This window comes from Zea mays, chromosome 8, assembly GCF_902167145.1.
Source record: "Zea mays cultivar B73 chromosome 8, Zm-B73-REFERENCE-NAM-5.0, whole genome shotgun sequence".
NCBI classification, from domain to species: Eukaryota; Viridiplantae; Streptophyta; class Magnoliopsida; order Poales; family Poaceae; genus Zea; species Zea mays.
Genome location: NC_050103.1, coordinates 154263910 through 154281896, shown reverse-complemented (window position 1 = coordinate 154281896; position 17987 = coordinate 154263910). Strand labels below are relative to the sequence as shown.

At 50.5% G+C, this 17987-nt stretch overlaps 1 protein-coding gene across 3 annotated transcripts; it reads right to left on the bottom strand.

The window, feature by feature from the left end:
* Positions 1–4565: 4565 nt before the first annotated feature.
* On the bottom strand, positions 4566–16981 carry LOC100191464 (putative leucine-rich repeat transmembrane protein kinase family protein). Of its 3 annotated transcripts, none has more exons than XM_008656016.3 (13): positions 15738–16981; positions 15226–15522; positions 14997–15129; positions 8932–9003; positions 7661–7804; positions 7453–7581; positions 7269–7324; positions 6721–7128; positions 6240–6430; positions 6006–6138; positions 5762–5916; positions 5233–5424; positions 4566–5121 (listed from the first exon to the last, which is right to left on the bottom strand). In XM_008656016.3, the coding sequence occupies exons 1-13, from the start codon at positions 15940–15942 to the stop codon at positions 4861–4863; spliced, it is 2376 nt and encodes a 791-aa protein (XP_008654238.1). In that variant the 5' UTR covers positions 15943–16981; the 3' UTR covers positions 4566–4860. The 3 variants fall into 3 exon arrangements, with proteins under 3 accessions (XP_008654238.1, XP_020397426.1, NP_001130369.1); XM_020541837.2 differs by lacking the exon at positions 15738–16981 and adding an exon at positions 15616–15726; NM_001136897.1 differs by having other exon boundaries at positions 4646–5121; positions 16740–16908.
* Between the last annotated feature and the right edge of the window lie 1006 nt (positions 16982–17987).

Sequence of the window (17987 nt, the reverse complement as noted above, 5' to 3'; positions counted from 1 at the left end):
TCATGTTATGGAGGAAGAATCACAACATGCCCCTCCAACTCAAGTTCGAGCGACGATTCAAAGGAATCATCCCGTCGACCAGATATTGGGTGATATTAGCAAGGGAGTAACTAATCGCTCTAGATTAGTTAATTTTTGTGAGCATTACTCTTTTGTCTCTTCGATTGAGCCTTTCAGGGTAGAAGAGGCCTTGCTAGATCCGGACTGTGTTGGCCATGCAGGAGGAGCTCAACAATTTCAAGAGAAATGAAGTTTGGACACTGGTGCCACGTCCCAAGCAAAACGTTGTAGGAACCAAGTGGGTGTTCCGCAACAAACAGGACGGGTACGGGGTGGTGACAAGGAACAAGGCACGACTTGTGGCAAAAGGTTATGCCCAAGTCGCAGGTTTGGACTTTGAGGAGACGTTTGCTCCTGTGGCTAGGCTAGAGTCAATTCGCATATTGTTAGCCTATGCTGCTCACCATTCTTTCAGGTTGTTCCAAATGGATGTGAAGAGCGCTTTCCTCAACGGGCCAATCAAGGAGGAGGTGTACGTAAAGCAACCCCTGGCTTTGAGGATGAACGGTACCCCGACCACGTGTGTAAGCTCTCTAAGGCGCTCTATGGACTTAAGCAAGCCCCAAGAGCATGGTATGAATGCCTTAGAGACTTTTTAATTGCTAATGCTTTCAAAGTTGGGAAAGCCGATCCAACTTTATTCACTAAGACTTGTGATGGTGACTTATTTGTGTGCCAAATTTATGTCGATGACATAATATTTGGTTCTACTAACCAAAAGTCTTGTGAAGAGTTTAGCAGGGTGATGACTCAAAAGTTTGAGATGTCAATGATGGGCGAGTTGAACTACTTCCTTGGGTTCCAAGTGAAGCAACTCAAGGACGGCACCTTCATCTCCCAAACGAAGTACACGCACGACTTGATCACGTGGTTTGGGATGAAGGACGCCAAGCCCGCAAAGACTCTAATGGGAACTGACGGACACGTCGACCTCAACAAAGGAGGTAAGTCCGTTGATCAAAAAGCATACCGGTCTATGATAGGTTCCTTGCTTTACTTATGTGCTAGTAGACCGGATATTATGCATAGTGTATGCATGTGTGCTCGATTTCAATCCGATCCAAGGGAGTGTCACTTAGTGGCCGTGAAGCGAATTCTTAGATATTTAGTCGCTACGCCTTGCTTCGGGATCTGGTATCCAAAAGGGTCTACCTTTGACTTAATTGGATATTCAGACTCCGATTATGCTGGATGTAAGGTTGATAGGAAGAGTACATCAGGGACGTGTCAATTCTTAGGAAGGTCACTGTTGGAACTCGCTCTCCCGAGCAAGATGATCCAACGGGGGACTGAAAGTAATGCGAACAAGGTTTTAGCTCAGGAATTGTTAATCTAGCCTCTCAAGGGCACCGTGCGGGGGTATTTATAGGTGCCTGAGTGCCCAGCGTCTTGGATTAAGGACGCATGTGCCCTCAGGCGCCCAGGTTATCCCCAGAATATTCCCATAAAGCAGGGTTACAGACCGTAATCACAGAGAAACCTTTACAAATTAGGCCCGTAATGCACAGCGGCCACGCGGGGCCTATTACAATGGGTCGAATCACATGTGGGCCTTCGTGTTGGATGAGGTCGCTCCATCCCGTGCCCTCGTCGTAGGCCTTCGTCCTGCAGCGTGTTGGACGAAGGGTGGAGACTGCCGGCCGTTTCGCCTCCGTTGGTGCAGCGAGATTGGCGAAGGCATCGAGCGAAGGGTAGCGTCTTCGCCTTTGCCCCAACAGTCACTGGTGTCTTGGAGTTCTAAGAAACAAACTTCCGTTGCCCTATCCACCGCTGAGGCCGAGTATGTTGCCGCAGGACAGTATTGCGCGCAACTACTTTGGATGAAGCAAACCCTCCGGGACTTTGGCTACAATCTGAGCAAAGTCCCACTCCTATGTGATAATGAGAGTGCTATCCGCATGGCGGATAATCCTGTTAAACACAGCCGCACAAAGCACATAGACATCCGGCATCACTTTTTGAGAGACCACCAGCAAAAGGGAGATATCGAAGTGTTTTATGTTAGCACCGAGAACCAGCTAGCCAATATCTTTACCAAGCCTTTAGATGAGAAGACCTTTTGCAGGCTACGAAGTGAGCTAAATGTCTTAGATTCGTGGAACTTGGATTGATTTATAGCATACATGTGTTTTATGTCTTTGATCATGTTCCTTTATGCATTTTGTTGCTTAATTATGGTGATCAAGCTGTACAACGCAATCCCCGGATCTCAAAAGTCCATGTGTGAGTGATGCACATATTTAGGGGGAGATGTGCTACAACTTGATCCTTTGAGACTAACCATGTGCTTAAGTGTTCTTAAATTAGTCTCAAAGACATATTGAAAGAGAAAGGTGGACTTGGACCATGAAAGACTTCCACTGCACTCCGATGAGAGGGTAACTTACTCCAAGTTCATCTCCTTACTCTTATTGCCTTTTACTCTTATTTGAAGATTTTGGTGAGGCAATGGGGTTTAAGGGCCAAATATGATCCCGTTTTGGTGCTTGATGCCAAAGGGGCAGAAGTAAAGGCTAAAGCAAGAAATGGATCAGCTACCACTTGAGAATATTGAAAATAGTAGAGTTAGAGTTTTTGTTTTGGCAAAATACTCTTATGGTCTCTTATTGTCAAAAATTGGTATCTTGTGGGGAGAATGGTTGATTATGGGAAAAAGGGGAGTTTTTGAATCTTTGATCAATTTCTCTTGGAATACCTCTCTCTATGCCTCAACAAGTGAATTTGACTTAGAGATAGGAAATTGAGTTTGATTTGCAAAAACAAACCAAGTGGTGGCAAAGAATGATCCAAATATGCCAAATTTGAATCAAAACAAATTCTTGTTCTCATTTGCATTGATGTTGCACTTCTATATGTTGCTTTTTGTTGTGTTGGCATAAAACACCAAAAAGGGGGAGATTGAAAGGGAAATGTGCCCTTGGGCCATTTCTAAGTATTTTGGTGATTAAGTGTCCAACACAAATGGTTATGTGTTAAACTATGTCAAATGGTGGACAAAGTGCAAATCAATACAAAGGTATGATTCTAGACTTAGTACATTGGTTTTTGTGTACTAACATATTTGTCTAAGTGCTAGAATCAGAGAAAAGACAAATGGAAAAGACTTGGCTCGAGCAGCCAAGGCTCTGCTCAGTCTAGGTGCACCGGAGTGTCCGGTGCGCCAGGCTGGCTCTGGTGAAAAGGCCGCTCTCGGGATTTCGTCGGCGACGTACGGCTAAAAATCACCGGACTGTCCGGTGGTGCACCGGACTGTCCGGTGAGCCAACGGTCGGCCGCGCAATCCGCGCGTGACGCGTGGCCGGGCCAACGGTCTGAAAGGGGCACCGGACTGTCCGGTGTGCACCGGACTGTGTCCGGTGCCCCAACGTGGTGCACCGGACTGTCCGGTGCACCAGTCGACAGAAGGCAAGATTTGCCTTCCTGGATTGCTCTCAACGACTCCTAGCTGCCTTGGGGCTATAAAATGGACCCCTAGGCGCATGAAGGAGAACACCAAGCATTCTTTGATCATCTCTTAGCACCAAGACATCTCTCTAGCGCATTTGATTCGTTGTGATAGCAATTTGAGCTCCTCTTGAGTTGAGAACTCCGTGTGTGATCTTAGAGCTCAAGTTGTGACTTGTGTGTGTGTTTATGCTCGTGCTTTGAGGCTTGTGTGTGTTGCTCTTCCCACTCTTACATCTATGCTTCTTTGTGATCATCTCATTGTAAGGGCGAGAGGCTCCAAGTTGTGGAGATTCCTCGCAAACGGGAAAGAGTAAAGGAAAAAGAACACTGTGGTATTCAAGTTGATCATTGGATCACTTGAAAGGAGTTGAGTGCAACTCTCGTCCATTGGGACGCCACAACGTGGACTAGGCAAGTGTTGTACTTGGTCGAACCATGGGATAAATCTTTGTGTCTCTTGTGCTTGTTCTCACTATGTCAATTATGGTTCACAAGAGCTCTCCTTAGCCACTTGATTTCATTGTGCTAACACTTAATCAAGTTTGTGGCTTTAAGTTTCAAGTTTTTACAGGATCACCTATTCGCCCCCCTCTAGGTGCTCTCAGTAACTTAATGACCTCCAAAAAAACCCTGAAAAAATAAACTAGAAACAGAAGAACAAAAATGGTGTTGGAGATTGCTCGTGTAAGCAAAAATAATAAAAAGGTGTGGATATTAACTCTTAAAAACTCGGCCGGGGAGGGAAAGACCGTCCTCCCAGTATTATATTAAAAAGAGACCGAAACATGGTCCCGGCCGAGAAAATCCCCGAACCCTGGCCCCCATCACTAGCGAGTCGTCACCGCCCACTCTACAACGGCCCAGCCGAAGGGTGGCGCGCAGGACGTAACCCGGGAGTGGTGGGGCACAGCGAGGGGATTTTTTTAACCAAGCCAAAAATTCGCCCCCGAGGGGGATCGAACCCAGGACCTGGAGGTGCTACTCGGAAGCCTTAACCATTACGCCAGAGGCCCTTTCGCTGTGGATATTAACTCTTAGTCCACACTAATTGCCATACGTTTCACATCAACAATCAAAGAATGTATATTTCTGTAAAACCATGGAACACTACACATTTCCTGATTACAATCAGTCCTAGGATGGTATAAAGCATTCTGCTCTCACACCATGTATGTTTAGTATACAGATGAGAAAAACAAACCAGGCAGCTGAATTCACCGGGGAGGGGGAAATGTAGCACGCAGACACCACCAAAGTTACAACACAGGATGGAAAAATACAACAGGGATGTACAGGGTTGCATTACAGTATGCACAAGTACCTCGGTGTTGCTGCAAACAAAGCACATTTTCGCTAGCTTGCTTCAACTGAAAGGATCTCAAGCTCTGCCCACCAGAGTGGAGATAACCGGGGCGTCGCAGCCTCAGGCGAAATTGACAGTACTTCTCGCAGTCTAGTGGTGACCTCCCTCATGGCTGGTCTCTTCTTTGGATCGCTTTGGATGCAGTCCTGGACCAGATCACATATGGTTTCTAGGTCCTTTTCCTTGTGATCCTTCAAGCTAGGATCAAGCAAACAAGACATGCTCCGGTTATCCCTAATGCACTCCAAAGCCTGACAGAAACAATGACATTTGGTGTTACTTTAAGATGCCTTATGTGGTGTTTTGATATTTTCGATGTTTCAGTAACTAATAGCTATCCATAACTTCTTTGTCGTAATTACCAAGTCTGAAAGGGAACCCTTTTCTTCGGAGTACGGAGGCTTCCCTGAGATGATCTCCAGCATGAGTAGACCAAAACTGTAGACATTCCCAGCTGGATCTGCAGCTACTCGTTCCTGGTGATCAACTAGGTCGCCATCCTTGGGCATGTTTCCTCTGAAATATACTTCATGCCAAACGCTCATGTCTACTATCTGTGAAAAGAATTTAGTGTAAAAAAAGCATTATGTGAAGTGCTTATCTAAAGTTCCTGTCCAAATGAACTAGAAATGGTTCGTCTAATTTATGCAGTAGATAAGTGTGCATCAAATTCATACTTTTAACCAAATATTGATAATATAACTCTAAATAAAAGGGTTTAACTGCATGAAGAACTGATAGCGATTTGAATAATGAAGTTTCAGTCTTATACTATGTTTGTTTCCTACTTATCATCAAATCTGGACAGTGACTTAGGAAATGCCCTGTAGAAGTCTCCGGTCTCCAGATATTCAAAGAAAGAAAAGCTGACATTCATAAGCACGTTTGTACCTTTGCAGCTCCATCCTCAGATAGCAATATAGCACTTGACTTTATGTCTGGGTGTGTTACAGGAGGGCTAAGCTCATGCATGTGTAGGGTGCAGTATGCTACCCCCATAATTATCCTCATCCTACCATTCCAATCAATAGGATCAAATCCCTCGACTGCGACAGACAAAGCAAAACATCTCAATTTGACCACAAAGATCAGAGGGTAGACATAAAAAAATGTGGAATAGATCAACGGCTGATACCATGGAGGTGTTCATATAGTGTTCCATTGGGAGCATATTCCATCACCATCATCCTAGTGAAAGGTTCTTCCTCCTCACAGTATCCAAGCAGGTTGATGTAGTTCTTATGATTGATTCGCGAGAGTGAGTCTATCTATGAAGTCAGGAAGAAAAATGAGGAGGTTGAAACAGGTTTGTTTAAAGGGCAACTACCAAGATGCACTGAGTTATTCAAATGAAAATATATCGCATTACCTTCTTCCTGAATCGCCCTTCTGAATGTTTTGACCAATCTTTGCTAGAGATAACCATGGTTGATACAACAGCTATCTCAACACCACTTGATAAGGTCCCCTTGTAGACAGTGTACTGTGGATAGCTTGACACAATGTTACTGAAGTCTTCACACGCACCTTCCAGCTCAGAGCGTTGCAACTTTGGTACTCCTAAAAGGGGAAATTACCACAAATAAAGAGAGGCAATTTGAGTAGATAGTTTTGACACCCTTCCAATCAACGGACACGAATTTGTTACTCAGATAAATCTAAATAACATATTAATATTACTTAATGCAAAACATTGCTTCAGATTATACAAACTGTTGGCATGTAGAGGTGGAACGATTGTGCGTACTTTTATCTAAAATGATCTCCAAAGGCGAAAAGTAGACGCAGCTATGAAATGGTTCTTCTCCCATAAGATAAGAGATGGATCGGATAGCGAATAAAAACTTTACCTGTTACAAATGCCTTTTGGAGCTGACCACTGAGCCCTGTCTTCCATGGACCTATTGTTGTCCCTGACTTGGTGCGGCATAGCAAAAGCATGCATGCGATGCCAATAAGAAGCACGACCAGTGGCAGCACAATGAAATAAAGCCATTTCATTGACCTCCTTTCCTGAACTTCTCCAGCGGTAGTACTGGGGACCGTTGGTGGCCTACTTGGGGGATTTACAGCTGGTGCAGGTGCATTGTTGGGACTAAATGCTGAAAACGAACCAGTTCCAGTGGAAGGAACAGGAACAGCAGCTGGAACAAGATCATTTGCAGAAGAAGGTGCAGCAAGATTGCTATCTTGAAGTAATCTGCGCTGGCTAAGATGTGCTGCTGGATTTATTGCTTCGTATTGTGAATGAAGTCGAGCTGGGAAAAAGAAGCAATGGTATCATTTACGGACTAGCTTATGCATATACGACTTGACTTGTTTTTTTCTCGAACAAGCTGTGTATCATTAAGGAGAAGAAAATATAAGGACTTGAGCTTAGTATAGTCCGTTGGATTACCAGAAAGGTTGCTAGTGTCCTTTTTGTTCTCATGTGAAGAAGAACCTGATTCCAACCTAGAACGGTCCAGATTAAAAAACTGCTACCATCAGGATCTGAATATAATTCCTAATTTCCAAAAAAAAGGAAGAAAAACGGGTGATAACTTAGAGAGGAATTTATAGCGCTACTTTTTTTCTCTTACCCATTCTCAGCTCTTTGATTCATATTACCTCTCCCGAGATTATCATAAATATTGAAACCATTTTCCTGATCAAAGTTCCCATAGGAATGTTGGATCAGAGGCCACTGAAAGCAGTTATTGGAAAGCGATCTGCAGAGGCAACAAAATATCATGGCATTGCACTTTTTGCTGATGAAACTTTCACGAAATTAATCAGTCAGAAACCTACAACTGCCTAAGTGATGGCATTTCTGCAATCTCTTGTGGAACTTCCCCACTCAAGTTGTTGTTGCTTAAATCCAGTATCTCCAACATTGCAAGAGCACTCAATTCCTTAGGTATTGCTCCACTGAAAAAGTTATTGGAGAGTTCTCTGCAAGTGGATAGCTAGGTGTCAATCATTGTCATGGGTGTAGCAACTAGTCAAATACTACAATATCAAAAGCTTTGCCGAGATTTTTATTAGACGAAGAAAAAAAGTCAAGTGCAAGTCCAGTTTTTTTAGCGGAAACCAGGCTCAAAAACCACACAACTGAGGAAAGTGTCTACTCATCCTGCACACCTTTGGTACGACGCTCAAAACAGCTAACAACTTCGACTTGATCGAAATGATCCAATTAGGTAGTGTTTGGTTCCGGAGCTAGTTGGAATGAAGCGGCTCTATCCGGGATATTTTAGGAACACGGATGGTTTAACATTTTAGCATAATTTTCCTTTTTAGAGTCACTCTGACTCTGTCCTAAATGGAACCAATCCAAACAACAAATTGGGAGTGGAGCGGTTTCATCCCACCATACTCCGGAACCAAACACTACCTTAATAACTCAGCTGCCCAACTAACCACTCAAACGCAAAGAGATTCAATTGACAACTAATGAAACTGAAAACCCCTCAAGCCAAACAACTAGCTCTAGCAAACATGAGAGCACAAGCAAAAAGCTCGATGCGTTGCCGATCATCACCACCACCACACCTTGGAGCAACACCAAGAAACGATGGCAAGAGCGCAAAAGCGCCACAGCGGAGATGGAAATGGAAAGTTTCCTACTGAAAACCCCAGCACGATAGGAGAAGAGGTACAAAGAGCCAAAGAGGACGCCTCCAAGAAGGTAGTGGCGTCCACAGATGTCACCATCCGAGCTTGCACCCAGATCTCAAGCATCCCCCACCCATGGCGACCCTCCAGAGCCCCGCACAGAGGGAACCCATCCTGAAGAAAGATGCTAGTGACGAAATGCAAACATCCCTGCCAGCACCGGACACCACCACACGCACCACGAGGAGTCCCCGTTGCACGTGTAACCACGAGAAGACACACACTGGATTGCCAATCTAATTTGTCAAACAAATAACAATTTATGTTCTGACGAAAGCATTCATGTATTACTATAGTTTTTCCTCAAACACGCAAGAGAACTACATATCATTGCATTTATAAAAGGAAATTTAAAGGTCTATACAAACTGAAAAATAATAAAAGAAGTTTATGACTATACTTACAGAGCCCTTAGATGGCTTAGAGTTCCTAGCTCAGGACCTAGGGTGCCTTTTAACGAGAGATCCTTCAGGTTTCTGGAAAAAGACAGTTCACACTGAGTACTCTAGATGTTAATGAGATAGCATAGCCAAAGCATATAAAAAAACAGCTGCAACAGTAAAAAACAACAGCTGTGTAAGAATCGTCATCTTAAAGAACAAGAAGATTCACTGGTAAAACGAAAACATCTGATTCCAAGAATCACTGATAAGTACTTCTGCATTTGCATCTGAAATATCAATGATAACTAGTGGAGATGGTGGATCCTGGAGAACTATGTATACACCAACGATGGTCCCTGAAATCTAATGTAGGCAGAGTACAGCATTTTTGCCCATGGTGTTAGAATACCCGTTTAGGGTTTGGGGTTTTCCCTGTGGAATTACTGTCTCGCCCCTCTGTAATGGGCCTGGCCCAGTTTACTCAAGTCTATAATACACCACCCAACCCCTGTTAGGGTTAGGGTTTTCCATTCCAACTTGGTACCAGAGCCAAATTTTTTTCCTCCCACCCTCAGCCGCCGGGCTGCTCCGCCGCCGGGCGTCCCTCTCTCCCTCTCTGGTCGTCGGCATCCCTGCTGCCGGCCGCCTCCGTCCGGCCCTTCTTCCCCAAGCCGCCGGCGGCCCTGGTGGCGGCGCGAGCAGCGCCCCCGCGCCCTGCGCCCATCACCGCCTGCGGCCGACGACCCTGCCGCGGCCCGACCGGGCCGCTCCCTGCGCGCCCAGCCGCTTGCCGCCGCGACCCCGTCGCGCTCGACCCCAAGCACGCCCTCGCGCCGCGACCGGCGCCCAGACCCGCGCCGTGCGTGCCCGCTGCCCCGTCGCGTCGCGACGCCCTGCCGCAGCGACCGCCCTGCCGGATCCCCACGGCCGCCCTGTGCCGGATCCCTCTGCGCGCCCCTTCCCCTCCATCTCCGGCCAGCTCAGGCGCCGCCGCCCCTCTGCTGGTCGCGCCCATCGGCGGCCGCGCCCTCCCTGCACGCGTCCTCCCCTCGGTGGCCGTGCTCTCCCCCTCCTCTCCGGCGGTCACACTCGCGCCGCCTCCTGGTCTGGGGCCGCCGGTGCCCTCGGCGGCCGCGCTGGTCATCTCTAGGCCGCGGGTCCTCTGCCGACGGCGCGCTGCCTCCGCTCTGCGCGCAGCTCCGTCCTGGCCACGTGCCCGTACCCCGTGGAGCGCTACGTCGTGCGCGCAGAGCACCTCGCGCGAGCTCTGTTCCCTCTGCCAGCGTCGTCGTTTCTCCCTGTACTGGCGCTACAGCCGGCCTCCTCTTCCCTTCTGGACGGCCCTCCTCGCTTCTTGCGCAGTTGCGCTTCTTCTACCAGTGTTGTCCCCACCCACATCGGTTTCATGGTGTCACCCCCGCCATTCATGAGCTTTACCTCGCAAGCCGCTCCTGCGACTGTGCGTGCCCTCCTCCACAACGGTCATCTCATCCGGGGCATGTTCGTGTCCTTCGATCCTGTCTGGAACCCTATTCTCCGGGACTGTGTCGAGATCCACCCTCAGGCGGGCCGTCACGTGCCTGGACCGCTTGTTTTCCCATGTGCTGCGATCGCCTCACTAGCGGTTGAGCCCGTGTCATCTACCTCCCTCCCTAGCGCCTCCATCGGGGCACCTTCTTTAGCACTCTCCGCTCACACCGTACCTTCACCACCACCACCTTCCCCTCCCACCATCGATTGGGTGGTTGACTCCGGGGCCTCCTTCCACACTACCCCCACAACTAGTTCGTTATTCCACTCCCATCCACCACACCCCTCACATCCTTCCTCCATCGTCGTTGGCAACGGTTCCACCCTCCCGGTCACCTCAGTAGGTGCATCGGTTCTTCCAGGACCCTTCTGCCTTAACGACGTCCTTGTTGCTCCCGGACTAACTCATCCCCTCCTCTCGGTTCGTCGCTTCACTAGTGACAACCAGTGCTCTATGGAGTTCGACCCCTGGGGTCTCACCATACGCCACCTTCCCACACATGCTGTGCTCGCTCGCTGTGACAGCTCCGGCCCTCTCTATTCTCTTCACTTGCCCTCCACTACCCACACCACAGTAGCCTCATCTCCTGCACTTACTACTACCCCCACATCCCATGCTCTTGCTACTACCACCACCTCCTCCGCCATTTGGCACCGTCGCCTCGGGCACCCTGGACCTGACGTCATGTCCCAGCTTTCTGGCCACTCTGACATATCATATACTCGGGGCTCTTCTGACCACCTCTGTCATGCTTGTCAGCTCGGCCGCCATACCCGTCTTCCTTTTTCCACTTCCACGTCCAGGGCTGTTCAGGCCTTTGATCTTGTCCACTGTGATCTCTGGACGTCTCCTGTCCTAAGCCTCTCCGGCTACAAATACTACCTGGTCATTCTGGATGACTACTCCCATTTCCTTTGGACTTTCCCCCTTCGCCTGAAGTCCGACACGTTTCCCACCCTCACTCACTTCTTCGCCTGGGTCTCCACCCAGTTTCGGCGCCCGGTCCGTGCCCTGCAGTGCGACAATGGCCGCGAGTTCGACAACAACGCCTCCCGTTCTTTCTTCCTTACTCACGGCGTCCAGTTGCGTCTCTCGTGTCCCTACACCTCTGCTCAGAACGGTCGGGCCGAGCGCATGATTCGCACCACCACCAATATGATCCGGTGCCTTCTCTTCCAGGCGTCTCTCCCTGCCAGCTACTGGGCAGAGGCCCTGCACACCGCCACCCACCTCCTCAACCGTCTTCCCTCGAAGGCGGTGCGCCACCCTACACCTCACTTCGCCCTATACGGCACAGCCCCTTCCTATGACCACCTTCGTGTGTTCGGCTGTGCCTGCTACCCTAACACTTCCGCCACCGCTCCTCATAAGCTTTCTCCTCGCTCCACCCGCTGCCTATTCCTTGGCTACTCTCCTGACCACAAGGGGTACCGGTGTCTGGACCTCACCTCCCACCGCATCATCATCTCCCGTCACGTCGTCTTCGACGAAGATGTGTTTCCCCTTGCTGGCTCCACCCCACCCACCGATCTTGACTCCCTCCTCGAGTCCGACCCGATTCCTCCCCCACCCCCGCCGCCCCGTCTTGCGCCGTTACCTGCTCCTCGTGCAGCCACGACGCCACCACGGACGATCTCTTCCGCGCCACGCGCGGCTACGTCGACCCCGCCTGCGCCACGCGCGGCCACGTCGACCCCGCCTGCGCCACACGCGGCCCCGTTGACCACGCCTGCGCCACGCGCGGCCCCGTCGATCACGCCTGCGCCACGCGCGGCCCCGTCGATCACGCCTGCGCCACGCGCGGCCCCAACGACCCCGCCTGTGCCACGCGCGGCCCCGTCGACCCCGACTCGCTTCGCCGACCCCGCGCTCGTCTACCACCGTCGCAGCCACGCCGCCACTTCGGCGCCTGCCGACTCGGGCCCGTCGACGAGCACGGCCCGCTTTGCCGACCCCGCCGTCGTCTATCACCGTCGCGAGCCGGCCATACCCGCCGCTCCCGACGTTCCGGCGGCCCGTTCCGAGTCGTCAGTATACCACCCGGTCGCCATCCACCGCGACCCCGGGCACGTCCACCCGATGGTGACTCGGCGCGCCGCTGGCGTTCTTCGCCCCGTCGACCGGCTGATCCTGGCAGCGGATACGACCTGCACTCCTACGGACGCATCCCCTGTGCCCTCCTCCGTTCGTGCTGCCCTCGCCGACCCACATTGGCGTCGTGCTATGGAGGAGGAGTACGCGGCCCTCTTGGCCAACCACACCTGGGACCTGGTGCCGCGTCCACCAGGCACCAACGTGGTCACCGGCAAGTGGCTATTTCGCCACAAGCTGACCTCGGACGGCTCCCTCGACCGCTACAAGGCCCGTTGGGTCCTTCGGGGCTTCACCCAGCGCCCCGGAGTGGACTACGACGAGACCTTCAGCCCCGTCGTCAAGTTCGCCACTGTTCGCGCCGTCCTCTCCCTCGCCCTCTCCCGTGACTGGGCGATCCACCAGCTCGACGTCAAGAATGCCTTCCTCCATGGCACTCTGACGGAGACTGTCTACTGCAGCCAGCCCACCGGCTTCGTCGACGCTGACCGTCCGGATCTGGTCTGCCGGCTGAACCGGTCCCTGTACGGCCTCAAGCAGGCGCCACGGGCATGGTACAGTCGCTTCGCCTCCTACCTGGCCTCCATCGGCTTCGTCGAGGCCAAGTCGGACACGTCCCTGTTCATCTACCGGCGCGGCGACGACACCGTCTACCTCCTGCTCTACGTCGACGACATTGTGCTCACGGCATCCACCGCCGACCTTCTTCATCGCACGATCGTCGCCCTTCAGCGGGAATTCGCCATGAAGGACCTGGGGCCCCTTCACCACTTCCTCGGCATCACCGCCGAGCGCCGGCCTCAGGGTCTCTTCCTCCACCAGCGCCAGTACGCCATCGACATCCTGGAGCGGGCTGGCATGTCTGACTGCAAGCCCTGCTCCACGCCTGTCGACACTCAGGCAAAGCTATCTGAGGACGACGGGCCTCCGGTCGCCGATGCGACGTCCTACCGGAGCCTGATCGGCGCACTCCAGTACCTCACCTTCTCCAGGCCCGACATCGCCTACGCTGTCCAGCAGGTGTGCCTTCATATGCACACTCCACGGGAGCCCCACCTCACCGCTCTCAAGCGGATACTGCGCTACCTCCGCGGCTCCCTCGACTACGGCCTCCTACTGCGACCATCCCCGACGTCGGAGCTCGTGGTCTACACCGATGCTGACTGGGCTGGCTGTCCCGACACGCGCCGGTCCACCTCCGGTTACGCCGTGTTCCTGGGCGCCAACCTCGTCTCTTGGGCCGCCAAACGGCAGCCCGTCGTCTCTCGCTCCAGCGCTGAGGCCGAGTACCGCGCCGTGGCCAACGGCGTGGCAGAGGCCTCCTGGCTGCGACAGCTCCTCCACGAGCTCCACAGTCCCCTTCAGCGCGCCACCCTCGTCTACTGCGACAACGTCAGCGCGGTCTACCTCTCCACCAATCCCGTGCAGCATCAGCGCACGAAGCACGTGGAGATCGACCTGCACTTCGTCCGCGAGCGTGTCGCTGCCGGTGATGTTCGGGTTCTCAGCGTCCCCACCACGTTGCAGTTCGCTGACATCTTCACCAAGGGATTACCGTCGAGTGTATTTTTAGACTTTCGCTCCAGTCTCAACATCTGTACAGGATAGAGTTGTGACTGCGGGGGGGTGTTAGAATACCCGTTTAGGGTTTGGGGTTTTCCCTGTGGAATTACTGTCTCGCCCCTCTGTAATGGGCCTGGCCCAGTTTACTCAAGTCTATAATACACCACCCAACCCCTGTTAGGGTTAGGGTTTTCCATTCCAACTCATGGTGATCCCGCCCCATACAAATAAAAATGACACCACCAATAGAAACCAATCATAGCCGCAGCCGCTTGTTCAGGTTGACTGAGTCAAGAAACCACCCTAATAGACCAAATAATGAACTTGCTCAGAAGCTTCGTTTCAATACTAATTTGGACTGATGCATTACATAAATCTTTTACTCTATGATTTTAAAAAGGTAGAAATAATTTAAAGCGTAGCATGTTCAAGGGCATATTACACCAAATTTTAGTGACTAGAGATGCTCCAGAGTGCATGGAAATTTCTCCAAGTGGAATATAAAACGCTCCTTATTTGCTCATCAGAAACCTCATCATCGTACCAACTCTGTCAACCATTGAACAGCTAGTTTTCTTTTAGAACTTGTCTGAATTAAGAAGCAGACTACGTTGTCCTGGATAAACTCGACAGAAGAACAGGTACATTTCTTTCAATGTACGCAATATAAAGTCAAACGCGATAACTGCAATATAAATGCAATGTACGGGCGCCAAACAATAAACCAATGCCACTACACCCTTGTGCCGTGAAAGATACAGTCAAATGGAAGACCCGTTATTAAACAGGATAATGAAACGTTGGTTGTTGGCAATCATGACGATACATGCTGATACGAGTGAAATGGAAATTCAAACCAAACCACTGCACATTTAGAAGGGGAGGAGGACATCCAACTCACAGCATCACGACTCTGCCATCGGCGCAGCGCACGCCGTTCCAACTGCAGGGGTCGCCGTCGCCCGGGCTCCAGCTCACCATGGCGCCATACAGATCCTCCTCCACCCTTGACTGGAACTTGAGCAGTACCGACCCTGCGCACGCCACGATCGAGGAACGCGCACCAAGTCAGCACGACAGATGCAAGAGCCGAAACCAAACATCAGCGGCGAGACCGCGCCGGCCGGTACCTTCGAAGTTGACCGCCGAGCAGCCGTCCACGGCGAGGTGAAGCGCCAGCACGAGAAGCGCCAGCGCCGATGAAATGGAGCCATCCATCCTGCGCGTCCTTTTTTCCGTTCCGCAGGCGCGCGAGCGACGACCTAGACGACGGCGAGGCGTCGTCACGTGATCCTCTTCGCCAGCCTCTTGAGCCGCCTGGGATGCATGGTCAGGCGCGGGGGGCAGGCATTGCGCCCGCGGTAGCTGCAGGGACGACGCGAGCTCCACCCAGACCCAGGCGCGGCAGCCTCGCGTACGCTTCGCGCCTGCGTGCAACAAGGAAACAAACAGGCAGGAACAGGAACAGGTCAGAGGCGCCAGAAAAAGGGCGACGGGGAGCGGAGGGAACTTGCGATCACCATAAAGCGAACAAAACAGCTCTAGCGCCCCTTTTTTTTGGGTTTTGCCTGACGATCTTGCTCACACAGCACGCGATTCGAATCGAGAAACCGAAAAGAGGAATGGGAGAAGGGGTGCTTACACGGCGGCGGGTGGGGCAGCGGAGAAGAGGGGGGAGAGGAGAGAGAGATGTGGGGAGAGGAGGAGGGAAACAGCGGTCGTCCGCTGTTGGAGGAACGGGTAGGTAATTGGAGAAGAGACCAAGAACGGCAGGCGCGACACGACGAAGCCAAAAAGAAAACAAACAGACAAACAAACACACTTTGAAAGAAGATTTCACGGCGCATCCTCTTGGCTGTAATCGTGTTTGAGGTCGCGCCTTTTTAAAAAATAAAAATAAAAAATAAAAGCGACAGTCGTGAAGAGAATTCTTCCTCCGCCACCTGTAGGACAATTCCACGCCAGGATTCCAGAGACGGGCTTAAAAAACTGGATAATATATGAGGGACAGGGAGGTCGTTGTCATCAAGGGTGGAACGCGACTCTGCAAGTCTGCAGAACGCGCGCGCGCTGACATCGTCATCTCCGGCGACGGATTCGACGGCCCGCATTTTAGAAACCCTTTGGCGCCCGCGCCCATCATCATCCCATATGGCAGGAGAATATGGCCCGCACCGCATTGACATTGTTCCGGGGGTAAAGGAAATAAATTTATTAGAACATGTGTATAGATATTAAAACGGTTCTCTAAACTCAATAGACAATTAAAAACTATATTATACAAGAGAAAAAAGTATCTATAAATATAGTTTATTAATAAACCCTTTAAACACCAATTAAACACCCGAATAGCCTTTGAACACCCTTTAAACACCCGAATAGCCTTGCTTTGCTGTGCTTCAAGGGGAAAAGGAAATAAATTTCTGAACAAGGGACGGGAATAGTTAAACCGGGTCAAGAATCCCAAATCGGTTGCAGCTACCTTTTCGAAACTAAAAATAAAAAATCAAAGAGTTTTGTTAAGGGAAGAGCAACAAGCCAACAACACGGAGCTAAGGTTTCCAGGGCTAGCTGATAGGAAATGCGATCGACAGATGCCGATAGCGTTGCAACTCGCTGAGGCGCTGCAGAGATGGACCCTTACCCGTGGTTCAGCGCCGCGGCCTGGCGGCCGGCGGCTAGGTGATTAGATCGCTTTAGTCGCGCGGAGCTCCTCACAAGCTTGCGATCTGTCGTGGTGTGGGGGCCGGTGGCCGGCGGCCGGCGGCGAGCCGAGGCGAATCACGGGCTCACGGCTGGTTGCCTGGTTGGCTTGGGTTCGAAGAGACGCGCGGTAGGGCCCGCGCGGGGGGCAGGTGAGGTGGGGTTCGAAGAGACGCGCAAACGAGGGGGAATTCTAGTGATTTTTTTATTGCTTTAGCTAATTGATTGACGATGCCTTGGAGCTGTGGGCCAGCCTAGCTGTCCCCCGTATCACTGGCTGTGCCTTGTCTTTTTCTTTCGACAAATAATAATGATTTATTCGCTTTATTTATGTCCGTCGTTCTTCTTTTTTTCCGAAATTTGTTTATTTACTCATTCAGTTTATGTCCGTCGTTCTTCCGTTGAGAAAATGAAATGGAAATCCTCGCCTGCCGCACGTCGTCGTGGTGCCAGACAACCGTCGTGAAGGCCATTCTCCTGAATTCAACGCGCACTTGCAACACAGCAACAGCATCCGTTCCCTACTTTATTTCTTTTGAGAATAACCTCGTCAAATATATGTCAAGATTTAAGTCTCAACACATCACACATGATAGTGGCATGGATACCATATGTCCATATCAATATAAGGTTGCATCAAGAATTCACTTTGAATTCTCTGACCGTCTCCAACAGGTCATGCATATTATCGTACAAATCACTGTTTTGCATTGTTTATATTGTAAAGATTAAAATAGGGGATGATCTGGCCACTGATAAGATACTATAGAAAAATTTGAAAAAAAGCACCACCTCTATATAAAGAATACCTGAACTGCACTCGGTTGTGCACTACTGAACTGGTTGACTAGCTATAGAAAAAAAAAGAAGCCTTCACCGCGTAAGACCTAGTGCATGTTTGGTTTGTGGCTAAATATGTCACACTTTATTTAAAGTTAGTCGTCTGAATTGAAGAACTAACATTAGACAGAAAAGTTAGACAAAATGTGATAACTTAGAACACGAAACCAAACATGCCCCTAATCACGTACAAAGGCGTCGAACGTCCGCCTTCACTCGGTTTTACTTAATTTTGAATATACCACTTCGGCGTAGAGATGATTCAAATTTTGATTTAGTTCCTAAATTTAATGATCTGATGGAGACCAAGCTTTTTCTCTCTCCTGAAATTTGTTTAGCAACTTTCTAA